Source organism: Syngnathus acus, chromosome 12 (genome assembly GCF_901709675.1).
Source record: "Syngnathus acus chromosome 12, fSynAcu1.2, whole genome shotgun sequence".
Classification (NCBI taxonomy): Eukaryota; Metazoa; Chordata; class Actinopteri; order Syngnathiformes; family Syngnathidae; genus Syngnathus; species Syngnathus acus.
In genome coordinates, this window is record NC_051097.1 from 9,327,427 (window position 1) to 9,339,643 (window position 12,217).

At 42.4% G+C, this 12,217-nt stretch overlaps 1 protein-coding gene across 2 annotated transcripts in view; it reads left to right on the forward strand.

Annotated features, from left to right (window-relative positions):
* Positions 1-11,706, forward strand: part of LOC119131215 (ephrin type-A receptor 5) — a 29,909-nt gene extending 18,203 nt beyond the window's left edge. The window contains exons 6-19 of one of the 2 annotated variants that reach the window (XM_037265455.1): positions 1,738-1,862; positions 2,389-2,478; positions 2,787-2,856; positions 3,004-3,106; positions 5,108-5,175; positions 5,621-5,746; positions 5,816-6,001; positions 6,070-6,131; positions 7,563-7,630; positions 7,725-7,871; positions 8,629-8,779; positions 9,972-10,165; positions 11,205-11,369; positions 11,443-11,706. In XM_037265455.1, the coding sequence (XP_037121350.1) occupies positions 1,738-1,862; positions 2,389-2,478; positions 2,787-2,856; positions 3,004-3,106; positions 5,108-5,175; positions 5,621-5,746; positions 5,816-6,001; positions 6,070-6,131; positions 7,563-7,630; positions 7,725-7,871; positions 8,629-8,779; positions 9,972-10,165; positions 11,205-11,369; positions 11,443-11,554 (1,667 nt within the window). In that variant the 3' untranslated portion in view covers positions 11,555-11,706. Of the gene's footprint in view, positions 1-1,737; positions 1,863-2,388; positions 2,479-2,786; positions 2,857-3,003; positions 3,107-5,107; positions 5,176-5,620; positions 5,747-5,815; positions 6,002-6,069; positions 6,132-7,562; positions 7,631-7,724; positions 7,872-8,628; positions 8,780-9,971; positions 10,166-11,204; positions 11,370-11,442 lie in introns of those variants that run through there. The other variant, XM_037265454.1, reaches the window with a different exon arrangement.
* Positions 11,707-12,217: the final 511 nt, after the last annotated feature.

The following is a 12,217-nucleotide window of genomic DNA, read 5'->3' on the forward strand; positions in this document are numbered from 1 at the left end:
CTTGATAAGGGGTCAGATAAACAGACCGTTTCACGGTGTCCCTGTAAAGCCGCGTCAAATAATAAAACGGCGGTGCTGAGGGGCAGGTTCACGGAAGCGCCATGTCCATCACACCGACCGGCAGATTAGAAATGTTGGAGGCCGTTATGCAGCACGAGCACAAAACTTTATGAAGTTGGGGATTTTGTTTTTCTGACAAGTGCATTGCAGATGTTATAAAACCAAAAGATTAGTTTGAAATAGAGTCGGGAGAAAACAAGATGAAATCGGTGAAAGCTTATCTACTTCTCTTCCACTTTTGGTTCGACTGATATTTCTTTCAGTGTACTTATAAACCCGAGCTCGATGTTCGAGGGTCTGTATTGATTTTTTTTTTTTTCTTTTCCTAAAGCTTGCAGAGCAAAGTGGTTGGCTCGGGTTTTATTTTCAGCACTGTGATAATGATGTAAGGCGGAGGTACTTGAAGTTGACAAGTGGGCAGCTGTCAGCGCTAAAAAGTTAACGTGCGGAAAATTGCCGACATTGGTGCTCGTTTTATGAAATACCCAAAAATGTTTGCGCGCGAGAAGCGCGACGCCTTTCCCGTCGTGTCTGTTTATGAAACCCTCATAATTTATAAATATATGAGAAGTACTTTGGGTGCCTTACTCCCGGTTAATCTGCAGGAAAACTAAAGGCACTCCGTCACGATGACGGCCGTGCCTTTACAGTATTTAAAAAGAGAGTGTGTGTCGGTTTTTGGTTTCAGGCTTTTAAGATGTTGCAGATAGGACTTTTGTGAAAGCATCTACTCCAGGATACAGTTACCGTCGTATGTAGCCGTGATTTATTCCCTGTGGTGTTCTGCTGAGACCATTGAAACTGAAACGTTGTTTGGTGTCACACACAGACACACACACACACACGTTGTCGACGTTGCCAGAGGGAGCATTTTGCCTGGTTAAAAGCCTCTTGTGTCGTAGATTCTCCAACTGTCCCTGGGAGAGTTGGGCCAAGCGTTCAGGTTACGTTCAGGATGGCTCAATGACGGATGCACACTCACGCAAGTTGGCTCGCTCCAGAATAAATTACCTAAATAAAAAATGTTCAAATCGAATTCACACAACCTCAGGGTAGTTGAATTTAAAGCATGCAAAGCCAACCTGGGTACTTTTGAATTTTGACGTTTTCTCCAATTTTTCTTCCTGAATTTTTTACAATCAAATTCTCAACTGTTCGAGTCTCCATTTTTTTCACACCACCCTACATGAACCAGGAAGTAGCCTACTAAAATTGCTCCTAATATTTTTTTTGTGTTGCGGCTCCCTCAGCATTGTGACAGATTGATACAGTCGGACTCGCCTTCTCCTCTGCCAGCATTGAATGAATTGCCCAAGATTTAACTGGATAGTTTAATTAGACACTCGGGCATTTCAATGCCAAAATTGTCGCTGAGCTGCCTTGGCCTAGAAATCCTCTCATTGGTTGGAACAGCTCAGTGGGTTGAAAACAATCAAGAATTCCCGAAGGAGCTTGAATACAAAAAGTGTCGTGCCGTTGGGGGGGACCTGATGGATGAAATGAGTCACATAGTCACAAATTACAACTGATTGGAAATATCTTCATAATTTTGAAATGGTCTCAGAATAGCAATTTTGGCCCTGTGTGATATTTTCGACTGTTTGATTAAACTTCACTGTCAGTTGTCAGCTCTGTTGTTGTAATTGTGCATGTGTGTGTGTTTGTGGGTGTGTGCAGCACCTTCGCCGGTGAGTGTGGTGAGAAAAGGTCATGCCGGTAAGAGCAGCATCGCGCTTTCCTGGGCAGAACCGGACCGACCCAACGGCATCATCTTGGAATATGAGATCAAGTATTTTGAGAAGGTAAAGGAACAAATGTTACTAATATTAGTAGTTTAGTTGCGCAATACTTTATTTTGCCGATCTATACGTAACCAAAATATTCTACTGCCGAACATATTCTGGGTTTTCTTCACAGTCCATGATTTTGCTGACACACCTACTAAACGGCACCTTGTGAAAATAATGTTGCCTTTCCCCAAAGCTGTTATGAAGGTGGACATTGTTAAAGAGAGCAATTTGATGCTTCAGCTCAGTTCAGTGATCCTGTGCCCTTCCTCCTCTCTCCCTTTCATTCTTGTAAGCATTCTTTTCTGGGAAGGTCATAATAAAGGTAAAGAGAGAGAGAGCGAGAAGGGGAAAAAAAAAGAAGGTTTGTGGTCAGTGGTTAGCTAATGGTTTCTGGCTAATGGACTGGCTTTGAGCCTTGTTTAAACCTGATGAGGTTACACTTGGGAAACTGATCCGCAGACATTCAAACAAAGCTGAGCACTGAGCGCACCAGAAAAAAAAAAAATCTGTTTCAAATATGCACTTTCTCTTCCAACAGGAGCAGGACTCCAGCTACACCATCATAAAATCCAGGGAGACAGAGATGGTGGTGGAAAGCCTCAAACCCTCTTCGGTCTACATCTTCCAGGTCGGACAAAATCCATATCGACATCGATTAATGATAATGACATGACACGGAAAAGAATCTACGCAAGGCGGGCGAGCACTTGCAAAGATTTAGCTTATTGGAAGTGACGTATAAATCAAACAAATGGTCCCTCGGAAATAATAACGCGCCGGACCAATAAAGATATTTGGAAGTGGTTATAGTCAGTAGAATTCAATACTGGGCAATCTGTTCCAGGCGGCTGATCAATTTGATCACACTTGATATTAATCCCCCCTTTGAGAAATAATCGAAATAATGTGAGGATTGAATATGTGTGGACTTTGCAGGTGCGAGCCAGAACATCTGCGGGCTACGGCGCGTTTAGCCGGCGTTTTGAATTCCAGACCAGCCCTTACCGTGAGTTCACACAAAAGCGAGAAAAACGGGGAGTGTAAGCCCGAGCGGGCGAGCGTGGCGATATAAAAACCTCACACCTGTATCAGCAGCATAGTCCAAGTCTTTTTACATCCCGCCCTGTCTTTTTTTTTTTTTTTTTATTGGCAGTAACAGCCACCAGCGAACGTGCCCAGGCATCCATAGTAGCGGTGGCTATCACTTTGGCGCTCGTCCTGCTGGCGGTGGTGGCTGGATTTCTACTAAGCGGACGGTAAGGCGGCCAATCGGTTCGGAGGCCGCTGCGCCACCTGAGCCGTGCCCTCAATCAATTTGACAGATAAGCAAAGTGATGCTTCCCCCGGGGATCGGCCTACGTTGATGTAGCTCGATTTCATGTGGTTGGATGGAAATCGCTGATCTATGTTATGATTACCTTCAAATGTAGCCCGGAGTTGTTATGACAACCCGGTCGTTGCTCTTTGATGAGGACGAGAGTAGTCCAAGGCATTCCTCATCTCATTGGATCTGGATTGGCATGAGAAGTGTTTAAACTTGTTTGTATAAAAGGTCGGTAAAGAGCGAAGCCGACGCATCCGTCAGTATCACAGCTCCAAGCTGCAGCCTTCAGCCGCATCCGCTGTGGAGGTCACGTAGAGCAGCTGCTGTGGTCACAATGCTTTACTGTCAGAGCTTGGATTCATGAATATCATTGATCCTTGTAGGAGAATATGCTGAGACGCGCTGTTTTCTGCCAGTGTGTTGTGTCTGTCTGGGGGAGTGCCCAGCATGCAGTATCTACAACCGATGGGCCTCGTAAAAAAAAAAAAAAAAAGTCTGGACTTTAGTGGAATATATGCTGTGTGGCCAAACTCATCAATTATCATTGGAATATTCATACAAAAAATAATTCAAAAAAAGTGCTTGGATTATTTTCACCAAATATACGTAACAATAATAATAAATAAATGATAATAATAAATTGAAAATTCTCAAGTATAGTGCATGTGTGACAAAAGGTTAAAAATGGAAGCCCAAGAGAATAAATAAAAAAATAATTCAAGTGCCTGGATTATTTTCACCAAATATATGTAACAATAATAATAAAAAAATTATAATAAATTGAAAATTCTCAAGCATAGTACATGTGTGACAAAAGGTTAAAAATGGAAGCCCAAGAGAATAAATAAAAAAAATAATTCAAGAAAAGTGCCTGGATTATATTCACCAAATATATGTAACAATAATAATAAAAAAATGATAATAATAAATTGAAAATTCTCAAGTATAGTACATGTGTGACAAAAGGTTCAAAATGGAAGCCCAAGAGAATTTCCCTTGTTGAATTTGGGCCAGGAACCCAGCCCCAGGCCACCCCCCCTCCCCATCTTTACTGTCCAGACTGCTAACGCACATCCGTTGACATAGAATCAGGGCACACATGTGTAGACGCACTTCAACGCAGTGATGCATGTCCACACGCATACACACGGACGTCGGCCATACAGGAAGTCCGAAGGCCGAGTGGCCACTGGGCAAGCTCAAATCCCTTAACTCAACAGATCCGGAAAGCTAGACACCCTCGGGCAGACACAAAACACACACGCACGCATATATACAGTGAATATCCAGCTGCCCATGGAAAGCCTCTTGGATTTTCTGTCCTACACAATAAGAGCTGCATGCGTGAATATTTGGAATTTGTTTGACTTACCCGCGCAAAAATGACAAAACTAAGCTATGCTTACCTTAAATATATTATACATAGAAATTAGTGCAGCATTGCTTTACTCAATTGACAAATAAGCACATTTCAAGTTTGATCAACCGTGAAAATAAGAAGCTCGTGTTCTTGTTGAGCATTTTTGGCAGGCATCATAAATTTCCTGATTGGATTCAATTACAGATGGTTAGCCGGCATTAAAATAATTGGAATGTGTGTGTGTGTATGTGTGTGTGTGTGTGTGTATGCACCCATGGCTTTTTGGTACAAAATCAATCTTCTTTGTTTAATCTAGGTTATCTGATTGTATCCGATGGCTCGGATGTGTAAATATTGACGTAGAGAAATTGTTTGGACTGGCGCAAACCCGTGGGTGGATTTTTGGGTACACAGGCAAAAACCAAAAAAAAATGACTATAGTAAATTGCTCATGCATAACATTTTAAAAAAAGAAAAAAATCCTTCTACTTTGCTGTTTAATTCTAGAAAAAAAAAATTGAACGACAGAATAAATAAATACAATACTACAAATATATTTTTTCTCTTTCCTAGGCGGTGTGGCTACAGCAAAGCAAAGCAAGATCCCGAAGAGGAAAAAATGCACTTCCATAATGGGCACAGTAAGTTTGCATTGCATTTTGTCACCATCCAATGGAAAACGTGTATCTAAATACGTTCTGGATTTCCGGGTGAGACAATAAGTCATCAGCGGTTAACTATGGCGAGTTCAAACGGTGGCCGGGTCGTTACGGGTTAGTTTCCCCCCGGAAGGTCTGACCATGTGTGTCTCCATGACACTCCAGTCAGAGATCTTCGGGGCATTTGATTGTTGGCACACTGGCCCAATCCAAACATAGCCATAATGGTTTCCCCGTCTTGACTGCCTCATATATTTGGCAACATTTTGGCATTGTCTTCTGTAGCCCATCTGTTGCAATTAGGGATGACCGAGACTGCCGTGTTGGCTCATAAGAAGCAGAATGCTGCCAGAGTGTGTTACTAGCACACTGAAAGACTTACCCCAAATAAAAAAAAAAAACTTTTATGATATTCGTGTGTCTGCAGTAAAGTTCCCGGGAGTGCGTACCTACATTGACCCCCTCACCTACGAAGACCCTAACCAGGCTGTGCATGAATTTGCCCAAGAGATTGACGTGTCATTCATCTCCATCGAAAGAATCATTGGCGCTGGTAAGTTTTTTTAGCTTGTTGTTCCATTTAGATATTTGCAGCTCTAAGCTCTATGTGTATGTGCCTCAGGGGAGTTTGGCGAGGTGTGCAGCGGCCCGCTAAGGTTGCCGGGGAAAAGGGAGATGCAGGTCGCCATCAAGACGTTGAAAGCGGGATACACGGAGCATCAGAGACGTGACTTCCTGTGGGAGGCGTCAATCATGGGCCAGTTTAATCATCCCAACATCATTCGTCTGGAGGGCGTGGTCACCAAGAGTCAGTGTCTTCTAATAATTAAAAAATATAATATAATATTAATTTATGTATTTATTTATTCTTTTCAGGTAAACCAGTGATGATTATCACCGAATACATGGAGAATGGGTCACTGGACACATTCCTTAAGGTAGGAAAAAAAAGAATATTGTAAGATACAACTGACAAGTAGATGATAAGGAACAAACTGAATAGAGGTAAATATGGCATTAACTATAGACAATGGGGATGAATAATAATGAGCAAAGCAGTAAGATTGCAGCCACAGTCTGAAAGCTAATCAGTGAATGGATTATCGTCGCTAAAGTGTGTCCTTCTCTGGATGTAAAAATGAATAAATACATTTGGGTGATTTTGTTGAATGCTGCACCGCAGTTGTTGGCAAAGCGGATCAACGGGGAATGACAATACAGCCAATTAGCTTTTATTATTCCAGCTAAATGCCTCATTAAGTTCAGACATTCAAAGCCCATTGTAGCTACTTGCTGCAAACATGACTGGAACGACTGTCAACGGGAATCTCAATCGTTCTTGCTGCAAACCACTTCAAGCTTTTCATACCTTCCAATGGCACCTTGTTCAATTAAAGCAGTTCAGGTTAGCTTCTTAAATTCTTGTGGTTCATCTCAGCAATGTCAAAATGGTACTAAAAATCCTTCAGAATGTTGTGAGAAGCAAAGGAAGTGCTCGCAGGACGGTCCTGGGTGCCAAAAGGAGGGAGGGAGGGGTCGAGCAGCAGGCAGAGCAGCTCGCACAAGCCTGTCAAGTAATTACATGGATGGCTGCTGTACTGAGGACAGTATAAATGACACCGCCAAGTGTCTGGACGGGCTTCTGGATTAGTTGTTGCACCATTTTGACAATGCAGTAAGCGATGCTCATACTCATACGTCAGGCTTAACACGGAATTGAATTTCTAAATGGGACCTTACACTGTCGATTCTTTGGTGGGCTAGATAAGTGGTGGAAAATCAAATTGAAACCACAAAAGGAAAGTAGGTTCATGGTAACAAAGGGGATGTACCGACACAAGTTCCCTGATGATCAATTTAGGGCTGTCACAATTGAATATTTTTAGAATCGATTATTCTTTTGATTAATCGACTCATCGGATAAAAAGGTTTTTGCATGAAAGTGTATCGCAAAATCATTTTCCCCATTTACTGTTGTTTATTTGGTATTGTTTAGTGATAAAAACAACTACCGTATTGTCCTCACTATAAGGCGCACCGGATTATAAGGCGCACCTTCGATGAATGTCCCATTTTAAAACTTTGTCCATATATAAGTCCATATATTTGGACACGCCTGCCGTAGTGGCTCAATATCGGTCCATATATAAGGCGCACCGGATTATAAAGCGCACTGTCGGCTTTTGAGAAAATTGGAGGTTTTTAGGTGCGCCTTATAGTGCGGAAAATACAGTAAATGAAATTTTGTGTTTCAAGGCTGACCCTAAAAATGCCTCTCAATTCTATAATCGATTGTCGATTAATCAGTTCATTTTGACAGCTGAAGCTCAATTCAAACCAACAATTTCTTTTTTTGTCTTCCACTCCAGAAAAATGATGGTCAGTTCACTGTTATCCAGCTGGTTGGTATGCTACGTGGCATTGCATCTGGCATGAGGTACTAACACCCACACACATAATTTGATATTGACAGCAATTCTCCACGGCTCGCTTCTAAAAGCCAATCGTCTCCTTCTCGCTAATGAATGCAGGTACTTGTCTGACATGGGTTACGTCCACCGCGATCTGGCAGCTCGAAACATCCTGGTCAACAGCAACCTTGTGTGCAAAGTCTCTGATTTCGGCCTATCCCGCGTTCTGGAGGACGACCCTGAGGCTGCTTACACCACACGGGTAAGGCACTGCATTTTGATTTGGGAAAGCGCCTTGGCAGTTTGTTTTCATTTTCACATAAAAGAAATTGCTTGTCCCACACAGCCCAAGGTGACATTTAAAAGTTGACCAACTACTCTGTTTACAATAAATGGTAAATCACGTATTGAAAGGCTGAAAGACGGATTATATTATATGCTTTTTTTTTTTTTCATCCACACTCCAAATGGCCACACAATAGTGGACGTCTTTTTTTTTACGAGTGACATCCTTTCAAATGAATCTCCAGCTTCCAGCCAATTAGTCGCCTCGGCCTCTCCGGCACTCAATTAGCGCCAAACATCCCGTCACTCACCTCTCTTCCTGCTCTCCACTCATTCTCACTCGCTGGCGTTTTCCTCGGCTCCGACTGAACAGCGTGAGGAACATCATCCACACCCTTCACATCATCAGACTCGGAGATATCCCGCTGCTGTGTTCATCAATGCCGCATCAAGCTAATTTCACTTCTCATCGACTGAAAGCACATTTGGCTCAGCAGTCATCCCGGGAAATGTTCTATCTTAGCGATGAACGCTTTATAATGAAGTCACGCGGCTGCACACACACATCACATGACTATTTGTAAAAGAATATCAACCTTGTTATCTTTATTGCAAAATTAGCATTCATTAATATGACGGTGGGTTGTCTCGTGTTTGAGTCCAGTTTAAAACCTTTGGTAATAAAAATGAAAAAAAAAATTTTCATTTTTTTGTAATATTCTTATATATTTTGTCACAGGGCGGGAAAGATTCCAATTCGCTGGACAGCTCCCGAGGCCATCGCATTCCGGAAGTTCACCTCAGCCAGCGACGTGTGGAGTTACGGCATCGTCATGTGGGAAGTGATGTCGTACGGCGAGCGTCCATACTGGGAGATGTCCAATCAAGATGTAAGTTCTGGAATTTCTGTGTATTTTCACCTCACACAGATTTGTCCTCCCCAGTCATTTGCATGAAATATCACTGATATTTTTAAAATGCCTTGTTGCTGGGATTCTGTACAAAAAAATGGCACAAGGACGTCTTAGTGAAATCCACGAGGCTTCCTCTAATGTCAGAAGCGATTGATGTCAATCTATTCCTGCAAAGTGTTGACAATGAGAATGAATAGCTTTAATGGAAGATTAGATTTTCTAGCGTGTGTGGGGAAGGGAGGCGAAGCACAAAGTTGCACAGCTAAGCAGAACCTCGTGGGAGGGAATATCACACTTTTTTTTTTTTTAACATTTGCTCCGTTGAGCTTCCATTTTTATTGTAGCCGTGAACACCATGTCGGAGCAAATGACATGACATTTTTAAGTAGCCGGCGACCTAAATCACTTGCGGGTGAGGAGCGTGTCGGAGGACCTGAAAAGTACAACCCAGAAGTCCTCCAAGATTTCAACGGCGTGGAAGCAGACACGTGCACACGCAGCCCTGCGGTGACCTCCTCATCCGCCAGCCCCTCCCACCTCCTTTTTTCTTTTGCTTATGAGGCCGTCTGTCTCCAAGAAGTGGCGAGAGGGGGAGTAAGGGAGGATGAAAGAAGGGAAGTAGAGGAGGACGTTTGATGTTTAATTGAAAGCGTTATGGCGGATTTTCTCCGATCCGCACAAGAAATTGCAGCTACTTTCTGAAAGCCTTCTCCTTGGTTTCATTTTTTCCTGCACTCCATCGCTTTTCCTCTCATCCTGCCTTTTGTCTTTCATCTGCATTCTTTTTTTTTTGCCAGTCAGCTTGGTGTAGTTGTGCCTCGTGGCGTGTTGGCCTTCTCACCGTGCACTCCCACGCATGTGCGTTTAAATGCAATCTGTTTTTTTGTTTTTTTTGGACTGAACTTCAACATCCCAATCCCCTCCAGTCAGTCTTGAGTCGAGCAGAAGTAGGCCGAGACCTCCAGATTTGCTCCATCTCGCACAAATGATTAACTAGCCGATACTAGATGATGCCTTCATGGTGCTCATGAGATACAACATCACAATTCAGCTAGCCAATAATTTCAGGTTTACCCTTTAGACTATTGTTGTCTATTTTAAGATGAAGGAATTGTCCTCGGGTGTTGGCCATCCTATCCTTCTCAACAACTCCCACCCAATTCTGCAGGTCATTAAAGCGGTAGAAGAGAGCTATCGGTTACCGGGTCCGATGGATTGCCCCGAGGCGCTCTACCACCTCATGATGGACTGCTGGCAGCGCGAACGAAGCAACCGGCCCAAGTTTGATGAGATCGTATGTCTACTCGACAAACTCATTCGCAACCCTTGCTCGCTGAAAAATCTGGTCAACTCTTCACACAGGTGAGAATTAATTAAAAAAAAAGAAAAATTCCTTAATACTTAATGTACGTTGAATCAGAAGTTCACATTAAATTAATCTGACTGAAATGGTATTTTTTCTTAAAATTGAATTCCCTCTTTCGACGGTTTGGAAAAAAATCACCTTACTGCTAAATTAGACTTTCTTCACCTTCCTCCCATTGCTTTACATATTCCTTCTCTTGTGAATTAAACTCGGAGCTAAACTCATCATCATTCAGATTAAATGTAAATAGAGTCTGTCGAATTCTTATGTGGCTGCATAATTAAATCACTTTAGACAAAAGACCGCAATCGCTTCGTGTTGTTGGGGGAAGAGGTGGGAAGAAAAAAAAAAGGCATAAATGAAATTGATTTTCTTAAGAATAAGCAATAGTTTCAATTGCTTGCCTTTCAAAGTATTCTAACATCCAATTAGTTAGTTTTACATTAGCGTATAATGACATTAACGTGTTGTAATGGAGACATTTAAGTCCTCATTTTCTCGGTGGAGGCAATGAAACAACGGTTGATCATTTCTCGGCCTATTCTACAAAGATAAGTAAATTCCCGATGCAACAACCAAAGCAATAGCGCTCGACAGTTCAAAGGAGCTCGAGCAAAACCAGACCTTCCGCATAATGAAGCTCCTATTAGCTAGAAAAAGCTGTTTGCAACCTTCGACGTTTGTATTTCAAAGCTCGGCGCTTTCTCTTTGTTGGCATGGAGAATAACCTGAATAATGTTTTCTTCGTAATGAGTGGACTATATTTTGCATCACAATGCATTCAGAGAATAATGAAGGCAATATGTCGAAAAAAAAAATGCTGTCACTCTAACAGTCTTCAAATACACCGCCATTTTGTTTCCAGCACCGTTTGACCGCAATATAATTAGGATTGCCGTAAATTGGGTTTTTCTGTCTAAGGGAGGAACTGATCAATACCATCTCAACCAGCCTTCTGCCTTGACAGCAGATTTTACTTTCCAAAAGTTCCAAATCACCAACTGCATGAATTTTTTTCCTGATTGATGTCATCAGGGTGTCCAACCTCTTAGTGGAGCATGCCAGTGTAGATGTAGACTGCAACGTCCGGAGTAGAACAGTAGGCGAGTGGCTGGATTCCATCAAGATGGGTCGTTACACGGAACTCTTCATGGAAGGAGGATACTCGTCACTGGACACGGTCGCTCACATGACATCCGAGTAAGGACACTCGGAACGATATCTTTTGAATTTGATGATATCCGATGGTGTCTTCATGTCTTCTTGTTTTTAGGGACTTGCGGAGAGTTGGGGTGAACCTAGCAGGTCATCAGAAGAAAATCATCACTAGCATTCAGGAAATGAGAGTCCTTATGAACAGCTCCAATACCAGTGTCAACATCTAATGCGCACAATATACGTGGACCTAGTATGAAGAAGACTTCAGTTGGACCTAGAGCGGCTGAGCACTTTCTAAATGATAAGGAGCAGACTTTCTATGGACCAGTGATTTTGTTTTTTAGGGGTGTCACAGACCAAACTGAAGGGAGTGGTTTTACAAAAAAGGGAACATGGTTGACTGAAGACTTTCCATCCAGAGGATTTCATTTGAATGGGATTCCTTACATCCCAGCACTGCTTCGGTTCTCAAACATGGAGAGCTACCAGCACTTTTTGGTTACACACAAATACGTTAATTTCTTCTTTCAGCTTGTCTCAGGTTTTCTGAGTCCAGCGGATCTGTATGTTTTGCTTAGCGTCTTCTGGAAAGTGAATTGAGGCACCAACGGCTACCATCTCCGGTTTTGGTTCGGTGGACGCCATCAAACTCATTTAAGATCAACATTCGAGTACATTTCCATCAAATCTTTAAATGAATGGAAAGCATGTGTACTGACTGAAACCTGAAATGCAAAGGTATGACCCTAAATTTCTCGGTTGTTTTGATATTGGGTGAATGTAAAGTTCTTCTTGCATTATGTTCTGATCAGCAAATGACACGGGTAACCCGCTCTTCTAAAGTTTGCTCGCAGATTGCATGACCATGTCAGCTCGCTTCATGTTGTCTT